Source organism: Pollachius pollachius (genome assembly GCF_949987615.1).
Source record: "Pollachius pollachius genome assembly, chromosome: 1".
In the NCBI taxonomy this organism is placed as follows: domain Eukaryota; kingdom Metazoa; phylum Chordata; class Actinopteri; order Gadiformes; family Gadidae; genus Pollachius; species Pollachius pollachius.
The window spans coordinates 28,301,788-28,320,696 of NC_136934.1; the positions used below are offsets into that span (position 1 = coordinate 28,301,788).

Here is an 18,909-nt window from a genome sequence, read left to right on the forward strand (position 1 = left end):
GTGTTTTGATTGAAACTTACCTGGTTTATTTTGATTAAGTTTAAAAGCTCTGGTAGTTGTTTAATGAACACGCTGCGTCCTATATGGTCTCTATCTTCAAAGTTCCTCTATTAGATCAGATTGGTCTCTCTTTCTCTCTATCTCTTCTCTCTCTCGGTCTTGCCCACAGACAGACACTCTTTTTACAGGTAGCCTACTTCCCCCCTTTTCTTACTTCCCTTTGAGGTATACGTTTCTCAGTAGAGCACTTATTTTCTTATCTACCTAGTATCATTGCATATATTCATATCTCAAATTCACTCACGTTCACGTACACACATAATGGGGATGCAAGACAAATGTATTAAAAAATATAATAAATATGCTCAATATGTGTCATTCAAATCAATACATTCAACTGTGTTGTTTTATTGGCTTCTATGGGTTTAGGGAGGGGGGGGCAGCTATCAGCCCATCATACCACCCCCCCCAAGCAGGAAGAAGACTCTTGAGAGAGCTAAGTGGTCAGAGAGAGCTAAGATAGAGTTGAGTCGGATGCAAACAGCACAGAATTAATATTGAACTAAGAAGGCACGGTAAGGATTAGTGTGGCTTTCTGTTAAATTAAATGTTTAGTATTACTAGTTTTGCTGTTCGTCATGTTTTGCTTGAGAATCTGTATACATTGATTTGCATACACCATTTTCGCAACAGCACTTTTCAATAATGTCCATATGTATGAGTAAATTCAGACTAGAATATGTTGCAAACAACTGTTTTCAGTCAATTACTATTATAGCACTCTGTTACAATGAAACAATAATATATGAAATTCAAAGACTGCGACAATGATAAAAAATGATACAAATGCCATTATTGAATGGCTCAGAGAAAATACTTTCCTTAGACTGAATTAGTTTTGTTTATCAAACAACAAATGAACCAACTTGATTCCTGGATGTCACAGGGACTCCATGGCCAATGCAGATAGTCCCATGGGGATCCGGAGAGTCCAGGAGGAGACGGACACTGAGGACCAGGCCGGCCCTCTCATCAAATACTACCAACCCCTCGAGCCTCTGCGGGCTGAGAGAAGACCCCTACATGCTCTGCTGGGGACAGCTCCTGCTGTGCTGGGGGTAACGTGGAGTCAAAAGAGCCTGTTCATTTATTCAGACAAAGCTGCCATTTCAACAACATCCTGCCAGTTAAAGACTGATCATAACATTATTTAATTGCTTTAAAGTATTACACGAATATTACTCACATGTTTGTGTTTTGATAACAATGTATTATAAATCTGCAGTTTTTGCCTCAAACATCATTAAGCAGATTCTATAAAGTAAGTCTGAGAACCATCAAAGAATAAAATCTAGGTTGGAGAAGTAGAAAAAGTGCTGCATGACAAAGTTTCAAACCAACTGGACAGTGCACTGCAGGCTTTTATCTTTGGTGTTGTTCATTCATTATCGTGACAAAAATACAAATGTAATCAGATTGGAGATTTAAATTGTTTACAAATATTGTTATAGATACTAGTTTTAATTTAAAGCATGAATGAATTATAATTTATGAAATGGTGACATTAAAAAGTTGCATTACAGTGTTAACAGACAGAATAGGGACGGATACTGCTTCTCTTAAATATTATCTTCAGAAATCTGAATTATTAGATTTCTGAAGATAATGAAACATTGTCACTGTACTCAACTCAACTTGAATGAACGACAAAAGGTTTCAGTCATCTCAACTTGAATGAACGACAAAAGGTTTCACTCATCTCAACTTGAATGAACGACTCCAACTCTCTCCAACTCACAAATAAGGATGACACTTTCAAGGTGCAGATCTTTGGAAACAAGCAAACTTATCTTTAGCTTAAAGCTTCAAACATTGTATTTGTTACTTTTGTATCTTTTCCAGTCTATACAGATGGTGGATGGCCTCTTCAGTGTTGCCGTGGAAATGGCTTTGGCTATAACTTTAGAGATGACTAAATCTCTTTATGTACTCCTCCGAATCTCATTCCTGACTGGACCATTTGTGAGTTATAGCATTTACATAAATTGAAAGTAAGAGATAAAACATACTTTACGACAGGAAATGTAAATAGTGTATGTTCTTCTGTCTTTTCCTAAGGACATTATTTTATCTCTATTAACAAGGTTCATAAATATTGCTACATTCATCCCAAATGGAGTTATAGTATATACGGTATTGGTTCAGACTCATGAATCAGGCTCATAATATAAATTGCTTATAGATTGATATCCATGTTGCTATTTAAAAATGTTTTAATTATGTGATTTTATTCCTGCTGTTAAGTAACTATTTTGAAAAGCACTTTGCAAAATAAATGTATTATTATATTTTATGATATTTTATATGATTCTTTTCAGTTTTTTGGTGCCGGACTACTAGCAAACCTTTTGTGCAAAAATCCAAGACTACTACCTGTAAGTACAACACAATAGATTAGAATATCATTCTGTTGATGACTCACATGAAACGTGTGCGTCTGTATTATAATATGTACAATTATTTCAGATATGCTATTTCCTTAACCTGGCCGGTGTAGTCATGGCAACACTCGAAGTGGTTATCATAAGTGTTGACTTTACCAGGGGGAGCAAGCTTAACCAACACTTGATGGTAAGAAACCTTATGTGAGTTCTGTTTAATGCCAACATTAACACAAGCAGTGTGCACAGATGGCAAGACCCCTTCTGAAATGTGTTTTTTATTGGACTAATTTAAAAGTGTTTTTATGTGTCTTTATTCCTTTCTCATTCAGCTGGAGCTCATCGAGATGTGTGTGATGGGGCTCAATTTGTTTCTCTCTCTGGTTCTCTGTGTCTGCATTCGGAGTGAGAGAAACAGACACAAACAATTCTTAAGCAACATATAATATACTTCATTGCGTAAATTTCAACTTTTCAATCGGTCGAAAAAGGAATCACAGGTGTACTTGAGGTACATCACATTAGGCAATAAAAAATAAGTTTTCATTGTGCGCTGCTGTAAAATGTATTATAAAGATAGATGGTAAATTGAGGACAGCTCTACAACTCTAGTCTAGTCAGTGGTTTTCAATTGCACCTCAACTGTCAACAGTTTTAGAATTCAACGCGCTCGTAGCTCGGCTGTGGTTATCATATACCCGGGCCGTGTGGTAAATTAAGGTTACGGTTTCTTCCAACAATGAGAAGGATAAACAATTTCCACGCTAGTAGCAACTTAACATTGAACTTGTTTTCATGCAGACAATAACTTGTGCTCTTTGTATGTATATAAAAATATATATATAATATTGTATTAGGTATTATTCAGGCTCAACTTTGTTGTCTCAGCAATATATAATAAACATTCAAAACTGTTGACATGAAATATTTATTTTGTCTTAATACATTTTGAATACTGTACAGACTTACAAGATGAACTGAGAATGACACTTGAAAACGCTTTTTATAAACAGAATCTTAAAGTTTGAATGCAGAACTTACTGTGCTTCCTCCGTTTTGCAAAATACTAAATAAAGGCTCATCTACATTATAAACATTGCCGCATAATTACAGCAGTAAATTCTAACAAATATGCAAAACATGACGTACCATTTCCATCAACTTTAATACTCTTTAGTATTAATTTACACCTTACGGCATGAACAATAAATGCCATAATCAAGTCTAATCTAATCTAAGGTATGTGAGATCAGCTATGATTCTCAGTGCTCAGCAGACATTGTCTTTCCAGCCTGTCCTCACTTGTTTCCCATCTTTCGATTTGCTGTTGAACGTATTCACTGTGGCGCTTTGAACAAGTTCCTCCATCCTAGAGCTGAAATGGAGGAGAAAAAGGATGTTTCATTTCTTAAAATGATCTTAAAATGAAAAAAAAATAAAATTATATTTTTTCAAGTGATTTGAAAGCTAAATGTTTAAGCTTTCAAATCATAGTTTTATGGTTGATTTGGCTCTAGTTGGCCTACTATCTGGTGATAATGGTACAACCACGATAATAAAGATCTCAAGAAATTTTATATTCAATACTTCATCTACAATCTACGTTAGATATCTAACTAAATATATAGTTTACTGCAGGTATTTCTATCTGTTAAAGTGTGATATTAGTCACTTTTCATATCTAAATGTAACTGGACTGACCTAGATAAAAATGTACGTTATTTTCTATCTTAAGAGTATATAGTGCTGAAAGCCGAATTTGAGCATGAAACTACTTGAAGCTGTATAATTGTAATTAAAGTAAGTACATAATTGAAAGAAAAAAATCTAATGGACAATAGAGAAGGTGTATTATGTAGACTTTAGAGATACAAAGAACATTAAAGGAGGAAGGAATCATAGAGCACAGCACCCAGAGGCTACACCAATAGATCAACCACCGGCCACCAATCAGAGAACAGAGCCCTAACAGCCAAATTAACCCCAGCTGCGGCTATGCTTGCACGGTACACACACCCTTTTTTTTCGTTTTTTTTAAACGTGTGAACAGAGCGAGAAGAGACAGAGAGTCGGCGACTGGGTAGACCACTTACTGAACTAAACCCCCAACCTGTTAGATTCACTAGTGAAATTAGATTTGAACTTGTATTGCCTTTACATACAAAATGAATGTGGAACCTAAGATAGTCATTATAGTTAATATAATTGTTACAAGATTCTCAGGATTGAATAAGAAGGAAAGAAGCGAGACCCGGACTCACTGCGGTGATGAACTTGGTCACAGGGGGTTGTAGGTCAGCGTCCCTCTGGAACAGGGGAGTAGGGGGGGTGAGGGAGTGTGTGGGAGAGCACACAAACCCGGAGGACGAGACGGACACTGCCTCGTCTTTGTTGTTGTAGGATTCAGCGCCGAATGGGAGGGTGGGGTTGGTGGGCCCCATGACGCCGTGGTCCCCGGGGGCGCCCATGACCCTGTGGTCGCCGGGGGGCCCAATGACGCTGTGGTCCCCGGGGGGGCCCATGACGCTGTGGTCCCCGGGGGGGCCCATGACGCCGTGGTCCCCGGGAGGGCCAATGTTGCCGTGGTCCCCGGGGGGCCCCATGATGTCGTGGTCCCCGGGAGGCCCCTGGAGGCATGCCTCGGGGCCCTCAGTCACTAAGACAGAGAGACACATCAGCACCATGAGGGGAACATCAGACATATGGAGAGCTTTCAACAGCAAAGACGCTATTCAGTGGAAGACTAGGAGGCTGAAAGTAATACAAATGAAAATGATAAACCTATGCATATACTTGTATATATGCATAAGTATATATATATATCAGGGGAGGCTTCTCCAGTGAAGAGAGGGAGGAAGATCCTCAACATTGTTGAGAATAAAAAATATATATTGCCCAGACTACTGTAATGAATTAATGCCCTTATATATGACCTCTTTAATGCCTTTGTATATGTAATGTTCGTTTCCCTGGGTAAAGGGACATTAGCACCCCCTACTGCCTATTGACAATTACTGCTGGAGGACGTTCCTCCCTCAGCCTCCATTGACTCCCATTCATTTCCCCGGCAGTGTTGGCGGCCGGTGAATAACATGGGGTTCAATGGGAGAGAGGAGGAAATTCCTCTTCTGAGTAGGTGTGACTAGCTAAGGGATCTGAATCGTGCCAACGTCTATTCACGAATAGGCTGGAGCCCTGGCTGCAGTATGAACCAATTAGAAGTAGTCCTGGCTGCGCTATGAACCAATAAACAGTAGCCCTTTGCTGTGGAGCAGCCCGGACAAGAACCAACGAACCCGCTCAGTCGTATGCCTCGTTTCCACCGAGCGGTGCGCTACTGTTCGTTGCGGCACATTGCGGCTCTGTACGCTTATATTGGCGTTTCCACAGAGTGGTGCAGTTCGGTGTGGCTCGGTTCACTTATATTGGCGTTTCCACCGCCAAAAGTTGGGCAAGGTCCGAAATAAACACGCTGAGCCTACCTATTTTTCAACACTCCACTTGGTAACTCCACTGGGCTACCAAGCCGTCTGAAAGGGTGACAAAAACGTGTAGCTACACACGCCATTATTCTGAAATCACTTTAAAAATATTGCGTTTGGTATGGCCAGGTCACTGATATCTTTGGAACACAAACAGCGAGGAGGATTTACTTGATCTATAAATGAAGTCCCTCAATCTTAATTGGCTTTACACCATGGCCAACATTCTGAAACAGCCACATTAACATCCACATTTGCCAATGAGACAATGAACTACGACTGTTGTACACTTCTTTGTTATTTGGATAACTGCTGTTCTGCTGTTATGGTGTTATGGCGCATAACACGTCTGGTTCTCTGACGTCTCTGATATTTCCACAACGAGACTCGTAGTGCGGGTTATCTCAGCCATGGTGGAGAAGGAATTGGGAGAAAGGAACTGTGGCTTTGACTCCCTGAAGTACATGAACCGCGACATTGAGGAGAAAGGGATTGTTGCCGCAAATGTCTCCCACAGGAGCCCTACTGCCCGCTGCCGCGAGGCACAACCACCTCGGCGCCGCCCGCTTCCGAGATGGTCGTGCCTCGGCAGTGGGGCTCCGGCGGGAGACAATCGCGGGCAACAATCCCTTTCTCCTCCATGTCGTGGTTCATTCTAATTCAGATTGATGTGGAAGTGGAAGTGGAAGAACCAGAGACGTCAGAGAACCCGATGCAGTCGTTTGAGATTCATAAAATCCTCTGGAGAAGCACACAGCTTTTAGCCGTGATAATATGTATTATATGATATGGATATCTATGTTTAATATGATATTATTTATATATAAATCTCCAGGACTGTAACGCAAGTGTTGTACACTTCTTTGTTATTTGGATAACCGATCTGCTGGTGGTGTTATGGCGCATTACACATCGGGTTCTCTGACGTCTCTGGTATTTCCACAACGAGACTCGTAGTAGGGGTTATCTCAGCCATGGTTGAGAAGGAATTGGGGGGAAAGGAACTTTGGCTTTGACTCCCTGAAGAACATGAACCGCGACATGGAGGAGAAAGGGATTGTTAGCCGTGATTGTCTCCCGCCGGAGCCCCGCTGCCTGCTGCCCGGCGCCACAAGGCACCACCGACGCGAGGCACCACCGTCGCGAGGCACGCTGCCCGCTTCCGAGGTGGTGGTGCCTTGTCATCGGGCAGCGGGGCTCCAGCGGGAGACAATCGTGGGCAAAAATCTCTTTCTCCTGCATGTCGCGGTTCAGTCTACTTCAGATTGATGTGGAAGTGGAAGAACCAGAAACGCAGTCGTTTGAGATTCATAATATCGTCTGGAGGCGCACACAGGTTTTGGCCGTGATAATATATATAGTATGAGTACACCGAGTTCACCGAGTTCAGAGTTCACCTCGACTCTGCATAGAAACCAATGCACAGCCACTATTGAATGTTGTACGTCCTGGCACTTGTACATTGCTCTTATTCAAGGTACTTAATTATGTAGCATCTACAGTAGCTGCTATCTTTGCTTTACACAGGGAATGGGTTAGCCTAGCGATTGTAATACTTGCACTTGGTTCTATGAACATCTTTACTGTACCGACAGCGATATATTGTTTCACTTCTTATGACAAATCTACTTATTGTAACAAATGCACTTATTGTAAGTCGCTTTGGATAAAAGAGTCTGCTAAATGCCCCAATTGTAAAATGTTAATGTAATATGATATAGATATCTATGTATGATATCATATTATTTAAATATAGAGCTCCAGGACTCCCGCCAGAGCACCAGGATTGTTCTAGAATATTTACAGAACACGACCAAAGGCTGTGTGCGCTTCGCCATTGCGATACATCCACTGTAAACAGAGCGCATTGGACTGTGGCCGCAAGCTGCTCAGGGCCACACCCCCACTCTCCTCCTTTACCCGCCTCTCTTCTCCTCATTTGCATTAAAGCTACAGACACCGAAACGGCGCGTTTTGGGAAAGCTCAATGTGCGACTGGCTCGTGGTGGCTGTAATTCTGCACCGCGGCTGAATTTCGGGAACGTCTTCAAATACTGTGTAAGGGGCCAACTAATACATATATTAAAGCATCCATAAAGTAGCATGCCATGGGACCTTTACAACAATTGTAGCTGAACAAAAACATAGCCAAAATACAACAAATAGCTTTAGTCAATGAGGGCAAAAATAGGCCAAATGATAGGCCCAGATTTTTTAATTTAGTTTTACAAATCAAGAGTAGGCCTGATTTGCCCATGTCGTACTTCATTCTACTTCAGATTAATGTGGAAGTGGAAGTGGAAGAACCAGAGACGTCAGAGAACCCGGCACAGTCGTTTGAGATTCATAATATCGTCTGGAGGCGCATACAGCTTTTTGCCGTGATAATATGTATTATATGATATAGATATCTATGTATAATATGATACTATTTAGATATAGATCTCCAGGACTGTAACGCAAGTGTTGTACACTTCTTTTTTATTTGGATAACCATTCTGCTGTTGGTGTTATGGAGCATAACACGTCGGGTTGCATGACGTCTCTGGTATTTCCACAACGAGACTCGTAGTGGGGGTTATCTCAGCCATGGTTGAGAAGGAATTGGGGGGAAAGGAACTTTGGCTTTGACTCCCTGAAGAACATGAATAGCGACATGGAGGAGAAAGGGATTGTTGCCGCGATTGTCTCCCGCCGGAGCCCCGCTGCCTGCTGCGGTGAGGCACCACCGCCAAATCAAGAGTAGGCCTGATTTGACTAATTGGCTTTGCATCCTTTCCTTCTGGCTAAGACATGCTGCCCACCAGCTTTCAAAGTACAATGCTGCCACTGATGGATTTGTATACATTTTATCCACATAATTATCCCTCCCTGCTATTTTGTAGTTCACCAAAACACCCTGAAACAACTTGAGTCTCACATATTTATGCCACTATACGCCACTAACAGTGCAAGCAGGCCGATGGCAACCAAGGGCGCAGTCCTTCCTCCCTCACTTTCTGTTAACACTGTAATGCAAAAAAGTTGCATTACAGTGTTAACAGACAGAATACAGACTGATACTGCTTCTCTTAAATATTATCTTCAGAAATCTGAATTATTAGATTTCTAAAGATAATGAAACATTGTCACTGTACTCAACTCAACTTGAATGAACGACAAAAGGTTTCACTCATCTCAACTTGAATGAACGACTCCAACTCTCTCCAACTCACAAATAAGGATGACACTTTCAAGGTGCAGATCTTTGGAAACAAGCAAACTATCTTTAGCATACAGCTTCAATGGTGGATGGTGGATGGCCTCTTCAGTGTTGCCGTGGAAATGGCTTTGGCTATAACTTTAGAGATGACTAAATCTCTTTATGTACTCCTCCGAATCTCATTCCTGACTGGACCATTTGTGAGTTATAGCATTTACATAAATTGAAAGTAAGAGATAAAACATACTCTACGACAGGAAATGTAAATAGTGTATGTTCTTCTGTCTTTTCCTAAGCACATTATTTTATCTCTATTAACAAGGTTCATAAATATTGCTACATTCATCCCAAATGGAGTTATAGTATATACGGTATTGGTTCAGACTCATGAATCAGGCTCATAATATAAATTGCTTATAGATTGATATCCATGTTGCTATTTAAAAATGTTTTAATTATGTGATTTTATTCCTGCTGTTAAGTAACTATTTTGAAAAGCACTTTGCAAAATAGATGTATTATTATATTTTATGATATTTTATATGATTCTTTTCAGTTTTTTGGTGCCGGACTACTAACAAACCTTTTGTGCAAAAATCCAAGACTACTACCTGTAAGTACAACACAATAGATTAGAATATCATTCTGTTGATGACTCACATGAAACGTGTGCGTCTGTATTATCATATGTACAATTATTTCAGATATGCTATTTCCTTAACCTGGCCGGTGTAGTCATGGCAACACTCAAAGTGGTTATCATATGTGTTGACTTTACCAGGGGGAGCAAGCTGGTAAGAACCCTTATGTGAGTTCTGTTTAATGCCAACATTAACACAAGCAGTGTGCACAGATGGCAAGACCCCTTCTGAAATGTGCTTTTTATTGGACTAATTTAAAAGTGTTTTTATGTGTCTTTATTCCTTTCTCATTCAGCTGGAGCTCATGGAGATGTGTGTGATGGGGCTCATTTTGTTTCTCTCTCTGGTTCTCTGTGTCTGCATTCGGACACAAATAATTCTTAAGCAACATATAACATACTTCATTGCGTAAATTTCAACTTTTCAATCGGTCCAAAAAGGAATCACAGGTGTACTGGAGGTTCATCACATTAGGCAATAAAAAATAAGTTTTCATCATCGTGCGCTGCTGTAAAATGTATTATAAAGATAGATGATCAATTGAGGACAGCTCTACAACTCTAGTCTAGTCAGTGGTTTTCAATTGCACCTCAACTGTCAACAGTTTTAGAATTCAACACGCTCGTAGCTCGGCTGTGGTTATCATATACCCGGGCCGTGTGGTAAATTAAGGTTACGCTTTCTTCCAACAATGAGAAGGGTAAACAATTTCCACGCCAGTAGCAACTTAACATTGAACTTGTTTTCATGCAGACAATAACTTGTGCTCTTTGTATGTATATACAAATATATATATATTATTATATTAGGTTTTATTCAGGCTCAACTTTGTTGTCTCAGAAATATATAATAAACATTCAAAGCTGTGTTGACATGAAATATTTATTTTGTCTTAAAACATTTTGAATACTGTACAGACTTACAAAATGAACTGAGAATGACACATGAAAACGCTTTTTATAAACAGAATCTTAAAGTTTGAATGCAGAACTTACTGTGCTTTCTCCGTTTTGCAAAATACTAAATAAAGGCTCATCTACAATATAAACATTGCCACATAATTACAGCAGTAAATTCTAACAAATATGCAAAACATGACGTACCATTTCCATCAACTTTAATACTCTTTAGTATTAATTTACACCTTACGGCATGAACAATAAATGCCATAATCAAGTCTTAAGGTATGTGAGATCAGCTATGATTCTCAGTGCTCAGCAGACATTGTCTTTCCAGCCTGTCCTCACTTGCTTCCCATCTTCCGATTTGCTGTTGAACATATTCACTGTGGCGCTTTGAACAAGTTCCTCCATCCTAGAGCTGAAATGGAGGAGAAAAAGGATGTTTCATTTCTTAAAATGATCTTAAAATGAAAAAAAAACAAAATTATATTTTTTCAAGTGATTTGAAAGCTAAATGTTTTAGCTTTCAAATCATAGTTTTATGGTTGATTTGGCTCTAGTTGGCCTACTATCTGGTGATAATGGTACAACCACGATAATAAAGATCTCAACAAATTTTATACTTAATACTTCATCTACAATCTACGTTAGATATCTAACTAAATATATAGTTTACTGCAGGTATTTCTATCTGTTAAAGTGTGATATTAGTCACTTTTCATACCTAAATGTAACTATGGACTGACCTAGATAAAAATGTACCTTATTTTCTATCTTTTAAGAGTATTTAGTGCTGAAAGCCGAATTTGAGCATGAAACTACTTGAAGCTGTATAATTGTAATAAAGTAAGTACATAATTTAAAGAAACAAATCTAATGGACAATAGAGAAGGTGTATTATGTAGACTTTAGAGATACAAAGAACATTAAAGGAGGAAGGAATCATAGAGCACAGCACCCAGAGGCTACACCAACAGATCAAACACCGGCCACCAATAAGAGAACAGAGCCCTAACCGCCAAATTAACCCCAGCTGCGGCTATGCTTGCACGGTACACACACCTTTTTTTTTATTTTCACACATCTAAGTCAGGAAATCAATAGTTTCCAAGCACTGTTAAACGTGTGAACAGAGCGAGAAGAGACAGAGAGTCGGCGACTGGGTAGACCACTTACTGAACTAAACCCCCAACCTGTTAGATTCACTAGTGAAATTAGATTTGAACTTGTATTGCCTTTACATACAAAATGAATGTGGAACCTAAGATAGTCATTATAGTTAATATAATTGTTACAAGACATAATAGTTACAAGATTCTCAGGATTGAATAAGAAGGAAAGAAGCGAGACCCGGACTCACTGCGGTGATGAACTTGGTCACAGGGGGTTGTAGGTCAGCGTCCCTCTGGAACAGGGGAGTAGGGGGGGTGAGGGAGTGTGTGGGAGAGCACACAAACCCGGAGGACAAGACGGACACTGCCTCGTCTTTGTTGTTGTAGGATTCAGCGCCGAATGGGAGGGTGGGGTTGGTGGGCCCCATGACGCCGTGGTCCCCGGGGGCGCCCATGATGCTGTGGTTCCCGGGGGGGCCAATGACGCTGTGGTTCCCGGGGGGGCCAATGACGCTGTGGTCCCCGGGGGGGCCCATGATGCTGTGGTCCCCGGGGGGGCCCATGACGCCGTGGTCCCTGGGGGGGCCCATGACGCCGTGGTCCCTGGGGGGGCCAATGACGCTGTGGTCCCCGGGAGGGCCAATGTTGCCATGGTCCCCGGGGGGCACCATGATGTCGTGGTCCCCGGGAGGCCCCTGGAGGCATGCCTCGGGGCCCTCAGTCACTAAGACAGAGAGACACATCAGCACCATGAGGGGAACATCAGACATATGGAGAGCTTTCAACAGCAAAGACGCTATTCAGTGGAAGACTAGGAGGCTGAAAGTAATACAAATGAAAATGATAAACCTATGCATATACTTGTATTTATGCATAAGTATATATATATATCAGGGGCGGCTTCTCCAGTGAAGAGAGGGAGGAAGATCCTCAACATTGTTGAGAATAAAAAATGTAGATTGCCCAGACTACTGTAATGAATTAATGCCCTTATATATGACCTCTTTAATGCCTTTGTATATGTAATGTTCGTTTCCCTGGGTAAAGGGACATTAGCACCCCCTACTGCCTATTGACAATTACTGCTGGAGGACGTTCCTCCCTCAGCCTCCATTGACTCCCATTCATTTCCCCGGCAGTGTTGGCGGCCGGTGAATAACATGGGGTTCAATGGGAGAGAGGAGGAAATTCCTCTTTTGAGTAGGTGTGACTAGCTAAGGGATCTGAATCGTGCCAACGTCTATTCACGAATAGGCTGGAGCCCTGGCTGCAGTATGAACCAATTAGAAGTAGTCCTGGCTGCGCTATGAACCAATAAACAGTAGCCCTTTGCTGTGGAGCAGCCCGGACAAGAACCAACGAACCCGCTCAATCGTATGCCTCGTTTCCAGCGTTCGTTGCGGCACATTGCGGCTCTGGACGCTTATATTGGCGTTTCCACCGAGCGGTGCGGTTCGGTGCGGCTCGGTTCACTTATATTGGCGTTTCCACCGCCAAAAGTTGGCCAAGGTCCCGAAATAAACACGCTGAGTCTACCTATTTTTCGACACTCCACTTGGTAACTCCGCTGGGCTACCAAGCCGTCTGAAAGGGTGACAAAAACGTGTAGCTACACACGCCATTATTCTGAAATCACTTTAAAAATATCGCGTTTGGTATGGCCAGGTCACTGATATCTTTGGAACACAAACAGCGAGGAGGATTTTCTTGATCTATAAATGAAGTCCCTCAATCTTAATTGGCTTTACACCATGGCCAACATTCTGAAACAGCCACATTAACATCCACATTTGCCAATGAGACAATGAGCTACGACTGTTGTACACTTCTTTGTTATTTGGATAACTGCTGTTCTGCTGTTATGGTGTTATGGCGCATAACACGTCTGGTTCTCTGACATCTCTGGTATTTCCACAACGAGACTCGTAGTGCGGGTTATCTCAGCCATGGTGGAGAAGGAATTGGGGGAAAGGAACTGTGGCTTTGACTCCCTGAAGTACATGAACCACGACATTGAGGAGAAAGGGATTGTTGCCGCAAATGTCAGCAGGGCAGCGGGCAGCCCTGCTGCCCGCTGCCGCGAGGCACATCCACCTCAGCGCTGCCCGTCTCGGCGCCGCCTGCTTCCGAGATGGTCGTGCCTCGGCAGCGGGGCTCCAGCGGTAGACAATAGCGGGCAACAAGTGGGGGTTATCTCAGCCATGGTTGAGAAGGAATTGGGGGGAAAGGAACTTTGGCTTTGACTCCCTGAAGAACATGAACCACGACATGGAGGAGAAAGGGATTGTTGCCCGTGATTGTCTCCCGCCGGAGCCCCGCTGCCTGCTGCCCTGCGCCACAAGGCACCACCGCCGCGAGGCACGCTGGCCGCTTCCGAGGCGGTAGTGCCTTGTCAGCGGGCAGTGGGGCTCCAGCGGGAGACAATCGTGGGCAACAATCCCTTTTTTTCTGCATGTCGCGGTTCAGTCTACTTCAGATTGATGTGGAAGTGGAAGAACCAGAAACGCAGTCGTTTAAGATTCATAATATCGTCTGGAGGCGCACACAGGTTTTGGCCATGATAATATATATTATATGATATAGATATCTATGTATGATATCATATTATTTAAATATAGAGCTCCAGGACTCCCGCCAGAGCACCCGGATTGTTCTAGAATATTTACAGAACACGACCAAAGGCTGTGTGCGCTTCGCCATTGCGATACATCCACTGTAAACAGAGCGCATTGGACTGTGGCCGCAAGCTGCTCAGGGCCACACCCCCACTCTCCTCCTTTACCCGCCTCTCTTCTCCTCATTTGCATTAAAGCTACAGACACCGAAACGGCGCGTTTTGGGAAAGCTCAATGTGCGACTGGCTCGTAGTGGCTGTAATTCTGCACCGCGGCTGAATTTCGGGAACGTTTTCAAATACTGTGTAAGGGGCCAACTAAAACATATATTAAAGCATCCATAAAGTAGCATGCCATGGGACCTTTACAACAATTGTAGCTGAACAAAAACATAGCCAAAATACAACAAATAGCTTCAGTCAATGAGGGCAAATTTAGGCCCAATGATAGGCCCAGATTTTTTAATTTAGTTTTACAAATCAAGAGTAGGCCTGATTTGCCCATGTCATGGTTCATTCTACTTCAGATTAATGTGGAAGTGGAAGAACCAGAGATGTCAGAGAACCCGGCACAGTCGTTTGAGATTCATAATATCGTCTGGAGGCGCATACAGCTTTTTGCCATTATAATATGTATTATATGATATAGATATCTATGTATAATATGATACTATTTAGATATAGATCTCCAGGACTGTAACGCAAGTGTTGTACACTTCTTTGTTATTTGGATAACCATTCTGCTGTTGGTGTTATGGAGCATAACACGTCGGGTTGCATGACGTCTCTGGTATTTCCACAACGATACTCGTAGTGGGAGTTATCTCAGCCATGGTTGAGAAGGAATTGGGGGGAAAGGAACTTTGGCTTTGACTCCCTGAAGAACATGAATAGCGACATGGAGGAGAAAGGGATTGTTGCCCGCGATTGTCTCCCACCGGAGCCCCGCTGCCCGCCGCGGCGAGGCACCACCGCCAAATCAAGAGTACGCCTGATTTGACTAATTGGCTTTGCATCCTTTCCTTCTGGCCTTGTAGTCTAAGACATGCTGCCCACCAGCTTTCAAGGTACAATGCTGCCACTGATGGATTTGTATACATTTTATTCACATAATTATCCCTCCCTACTATTTTGTAGTTCACCAAAACACCCTGAAACAACTTGAGTCTCACATACTTATGCCACTATGCGCCACTAACAGTGCAAGCAGGTCGATGCCAACCATTCACGCAGTCCTTCCTCCCTCACTTTAAAAACAACCAGCAGCCACTGATATACATATATGCAGGCCTGAGTCAGACTGATTGGTCTCTCTCTCTCAGACTGATTGGGTGAGGCTGCACACCTGTTTGGCATTGAGTATTCAGTGTGCACAGGCTAAACCAGCCATCACCACACAAGCTCAGGAAGAGGTCTCCTGTATGGCAATATGGAGCACCAGTCATTTATCAAGATCAGCAAACCTTACAATAAACCGGCTTCAACACCACCATCCTGTGTCCTGTGTCTGGAGGAGCCAGATAGAAGTCACCTAGTATGAGTGTGGCACCCAGGTGACGTGAAGCATGGACCTTGCTCCAGTTGTAGATGGAGCTACACTGTGGCATTATACTGAGAAGCTTAACCATCACTCAGATGCAGACATCAACCTCTGCCCACACAAAATACCGTAACCTGCTTTTGAAGCAGAGTGGAACGTTTACATAGTGTTTTGGGGAGACTATGACTGTGTTGACAATCATATGAGACACATTGCTACTTTTATGGGGAACACAACCAATTTATTCCAGCACCTGCCACAGAGAAATGCTGTGGAATTGCAGGTGTGTGCAGCCCAAACAGATGCAGATGCCAACTCAAGACTCAAAGCGCCTGCACAGAAGCAGGTAACCTTGGCAGTCAATTCTCATGACCAGAAAGTGCCGCAGTGGCAGCGATCAAAGATGATATCTTCCATCCAAAAAGATATGGTCCCTATTTATAGAGCAGGAAAATGGGTTGATTGGTGTTCAGCTTTGAGCCAACCCAGTGTTTCCCATACATAGCCCAATGTGTGGCGAAGCGCCACAGAATCAATACCGAGTGCCACAAATTGATTCTGTTTCTTTTTTTTTGCGATTGTTAAATATAAATATCCTTCCGTTCATTCATCTCCTCATAGCACTCTTTCTCCCTAACATTCTCGTTCACACACGCTGTGGCAGCCCGTCTCCCCAAGTGTCAGGTCCCCGGTAGGAATCACACGATAAGCAAGGGTTAAAGCCGCAGTCGGCGTTTATTTCACAAGAATCAACAGTCCGTATCCTTGTGCTAGGGTCTCCGTGAGCCTCTAGATCGCCGGCGTGGTGCGGAATCCCTCCGTGTCGCTTCGCCCGTGTCACTCGCTCCCCGTGTCACTCGCCCGGCGCGGTGCGGAATCCCTCCGTGTCGCTTGCCCTGTTCGCCCGGTCTCGTGCTCCTCTTATGCCGGCTCCTGGTCCTTTCCCTCCCTCCGGCCAGGTGTCCCCCTATCACGCTGATTGTGGGGAGAGACGTGGTGCTCTCTGTCGCCGGCTGGAGGGTTGCGACGGTATACCCCGTCTACTGCGTATCCTCGGACCCGCCCGGTCCGAGGTTCAGCGGCGGGATGCCACAACGCATACACACACGCAGAGACAAGCGCGCATTAATGCCAGTGGTGCGCGGGTAGACTTATTAACAGCAGATTCGCCCGCTCCTCCTCTCAACACGCCTATCAAAGGAAAACCCGAAGTAGCGGTAGTTTTGGCACAGGGAAGGCGATTGGCGACCGTTTTACCAAAGTTTAGTATGATATACTGTACTGAAAAACAACTGGCCAAAATTATATTTAACTCAGAAAAAACTATGCGATTAATCTGACCCCCCCCCGTCAGGACTATTCTTCTCTCTCAGAATAGGGAATAGTGGAGCTTGACCATGTCTGGAGCCAGGGTTTGGTATCTTGGAAAACAGTCGCGAGGTTGAGCAGTGCCATTTTGTAGCCAACGTGATGTGGGTCACCCGGTCTCTTCCAGACCCTCTTCAGGATCTGTATTGCAGTTTCTGGAGTGATTTGTTCAGAAGGCCAAGAGAGCAATGCAGGGTTCCAACCTTGAGGAGGTGGATGCTCTAATGAGCATGGTGCAGCCTCAGCCCGGTGGTGAAGGCCGAGTTCTTGATGTGGTTCTCGATGGTCAGAGAGGTATCAAACTGTATACCCAGGTTTGATAACAGGAAAATGGTGATAGGGAAGGCAGTGGTTGTGGTGTTACCATGGTAACATGATGATGTTGATAGGGACAGCAGTGGTTGTGGGTGAAGGGCGTGGTGTACCAAGGAACATGATGATGGTGATAGGAATGGCAGTGGTTGTGGTGTTACCATGGTAACATGATGATGGAGATAAGGATGGTAGTGGTTGTGAGTGAAGGGTGTGGTGTTACCATGGTAACATGGTGATGGAGATAGGGATGGCAGTGGTTGTGAGTGAAGGGTGTGGTGTTACTATGGTAACATGATGATGGAGTTAGGGATGGCAGTGGTTGTGAGTGAAGGCTTTGGTGTTACCAAAGCGTGGTGTTACCAAAGCCTTCACTTGTTTAGGAGTGCCGAACAGGAGGATTCCTCTTTTGCTGCTGTCCAATAGGAGAGAGTTGTCTGTCATCCAAGCTTTGGTCTCCTGAGGCATTGAGGCGTGTGGAGGCAGCGGGTAGGTTGGGGGTGGCTTTAGGAAATACTGGGTATCATCTGAGTAGGTGTGGAACGATGATATGGCCCAGCAACTGGAGGAAGAGAATGGGACCAAGGACTGAGATTTGAGGGACAGCACCCGTGAGCTGGTGGGCTCAAGACCCACAGTCACCTATAGTGACAACGACAACTCGGACAGTAAGGTAGGACTGGAGCCATGTAAGAGCGGTGCTTGTGGGGCCAACGGAGCCCTGAAGGCGATGGAGGAGAGTGGGGTCGACCGTGTTGAAGGCAGCTCTTAAACCCAGGAGGATCTGGAGGAACCTGTTTGGGCAGGCATCAGGAGGCCGTTGTCACCATGAATAGTCGCAGTGCTGTGTCCTGGCCTGAGACCTGATGGAAAAGCCGTAACATGGATAACTGAAGGACGGCTGGAGCTCTGATGCTTTTATTGAACAGTGCAGATGTTTGCACCTATTGGCTGTCCATCGTGTTATCTCACGTCCAAAGAACGAAATAGAGAACCTGAATATATTAGCTGAAGAATCTAATAATAATCAAGCCAAAGAGGCTCCGTTATCAGCACAGTTTCACTGTGGGAATGTATGTGGATGATGGCTGGTGTTAGCAACCCAAGCAGGGCTGGTGAGCTGCACACTTGTTGGGCATGGACTGATCCATGAGCACAGGCTAAACCAGCCATCACCACACACACTCAGGAAGAGGACTCATGCATGTCAACATGGAGCACCAGGCCATTTATCATTATCAGCAAACCTAACAGTAAACCGGCTTCAACACCACCACCATGCCGCCTGTGTCTGG

At 43.5% G+C, this 18,909-nt stretch overlaps 1 protein-coding gene and 1 long non-coding RNA gene across 5 annotated transcripts in view; one reads left to right on the forward strand and one right to left on the reverse strand.

The window, feature by feature from the left end:
* The first annotated feature begins 477 nt into the window (after positions 1 to 477).
* Positions 478 to 3,390, forward strand: LOC307074292. Its single transcript, XR_013811772.1, has 6 exons — positions 478 to 575; positions 947 to 1,118; positions 1,903 to 2,022; positions 2,379 to 2,435; positions 2,527 to 2,631; positions 2,774 to 3,390. It is a non-coding gene; the product is annotated as an uncharacterized lncRNA (long non-coding RNA).
* A 7,249-nt stretch (positions 3,391 to 10,639) lies between these two features.
* plekhg4b (pleckstrin homology domain containing, family G (with RhoGef domain) member 4B) overlaps positions 10,640 to 18,909 on the reverse strand; it is a 38,079-nt gene continuing 29,809 nt past the window's right edge. For 3 of the 4 annotated variants that reach the window (XM_079742931.1, XM_079742930.1, XM_079742929.1), the window contains 2 exons: positions 12,029 to 12,504; positions 10,640 to 11,086 (listed from right to left, as the gene is read on the reverse strand). In XM_079742931.1, the coding sequence (XP_079599057.1) occupies positions 11,081 to 11,086; positions 12,029 to 12,504 (482 nt within the window). In that variant the 3' untranslated portion in view covers positions 10,640 to 11,080. Of the gene's footprint in view, positions 11,087 to 12,028; positions 12,505 to 14,260; positions 18,478 to 18,909 lie in introns of those variants that run through there. The other variant, XM_079742932.1, reaches the window with a different exon arrangement.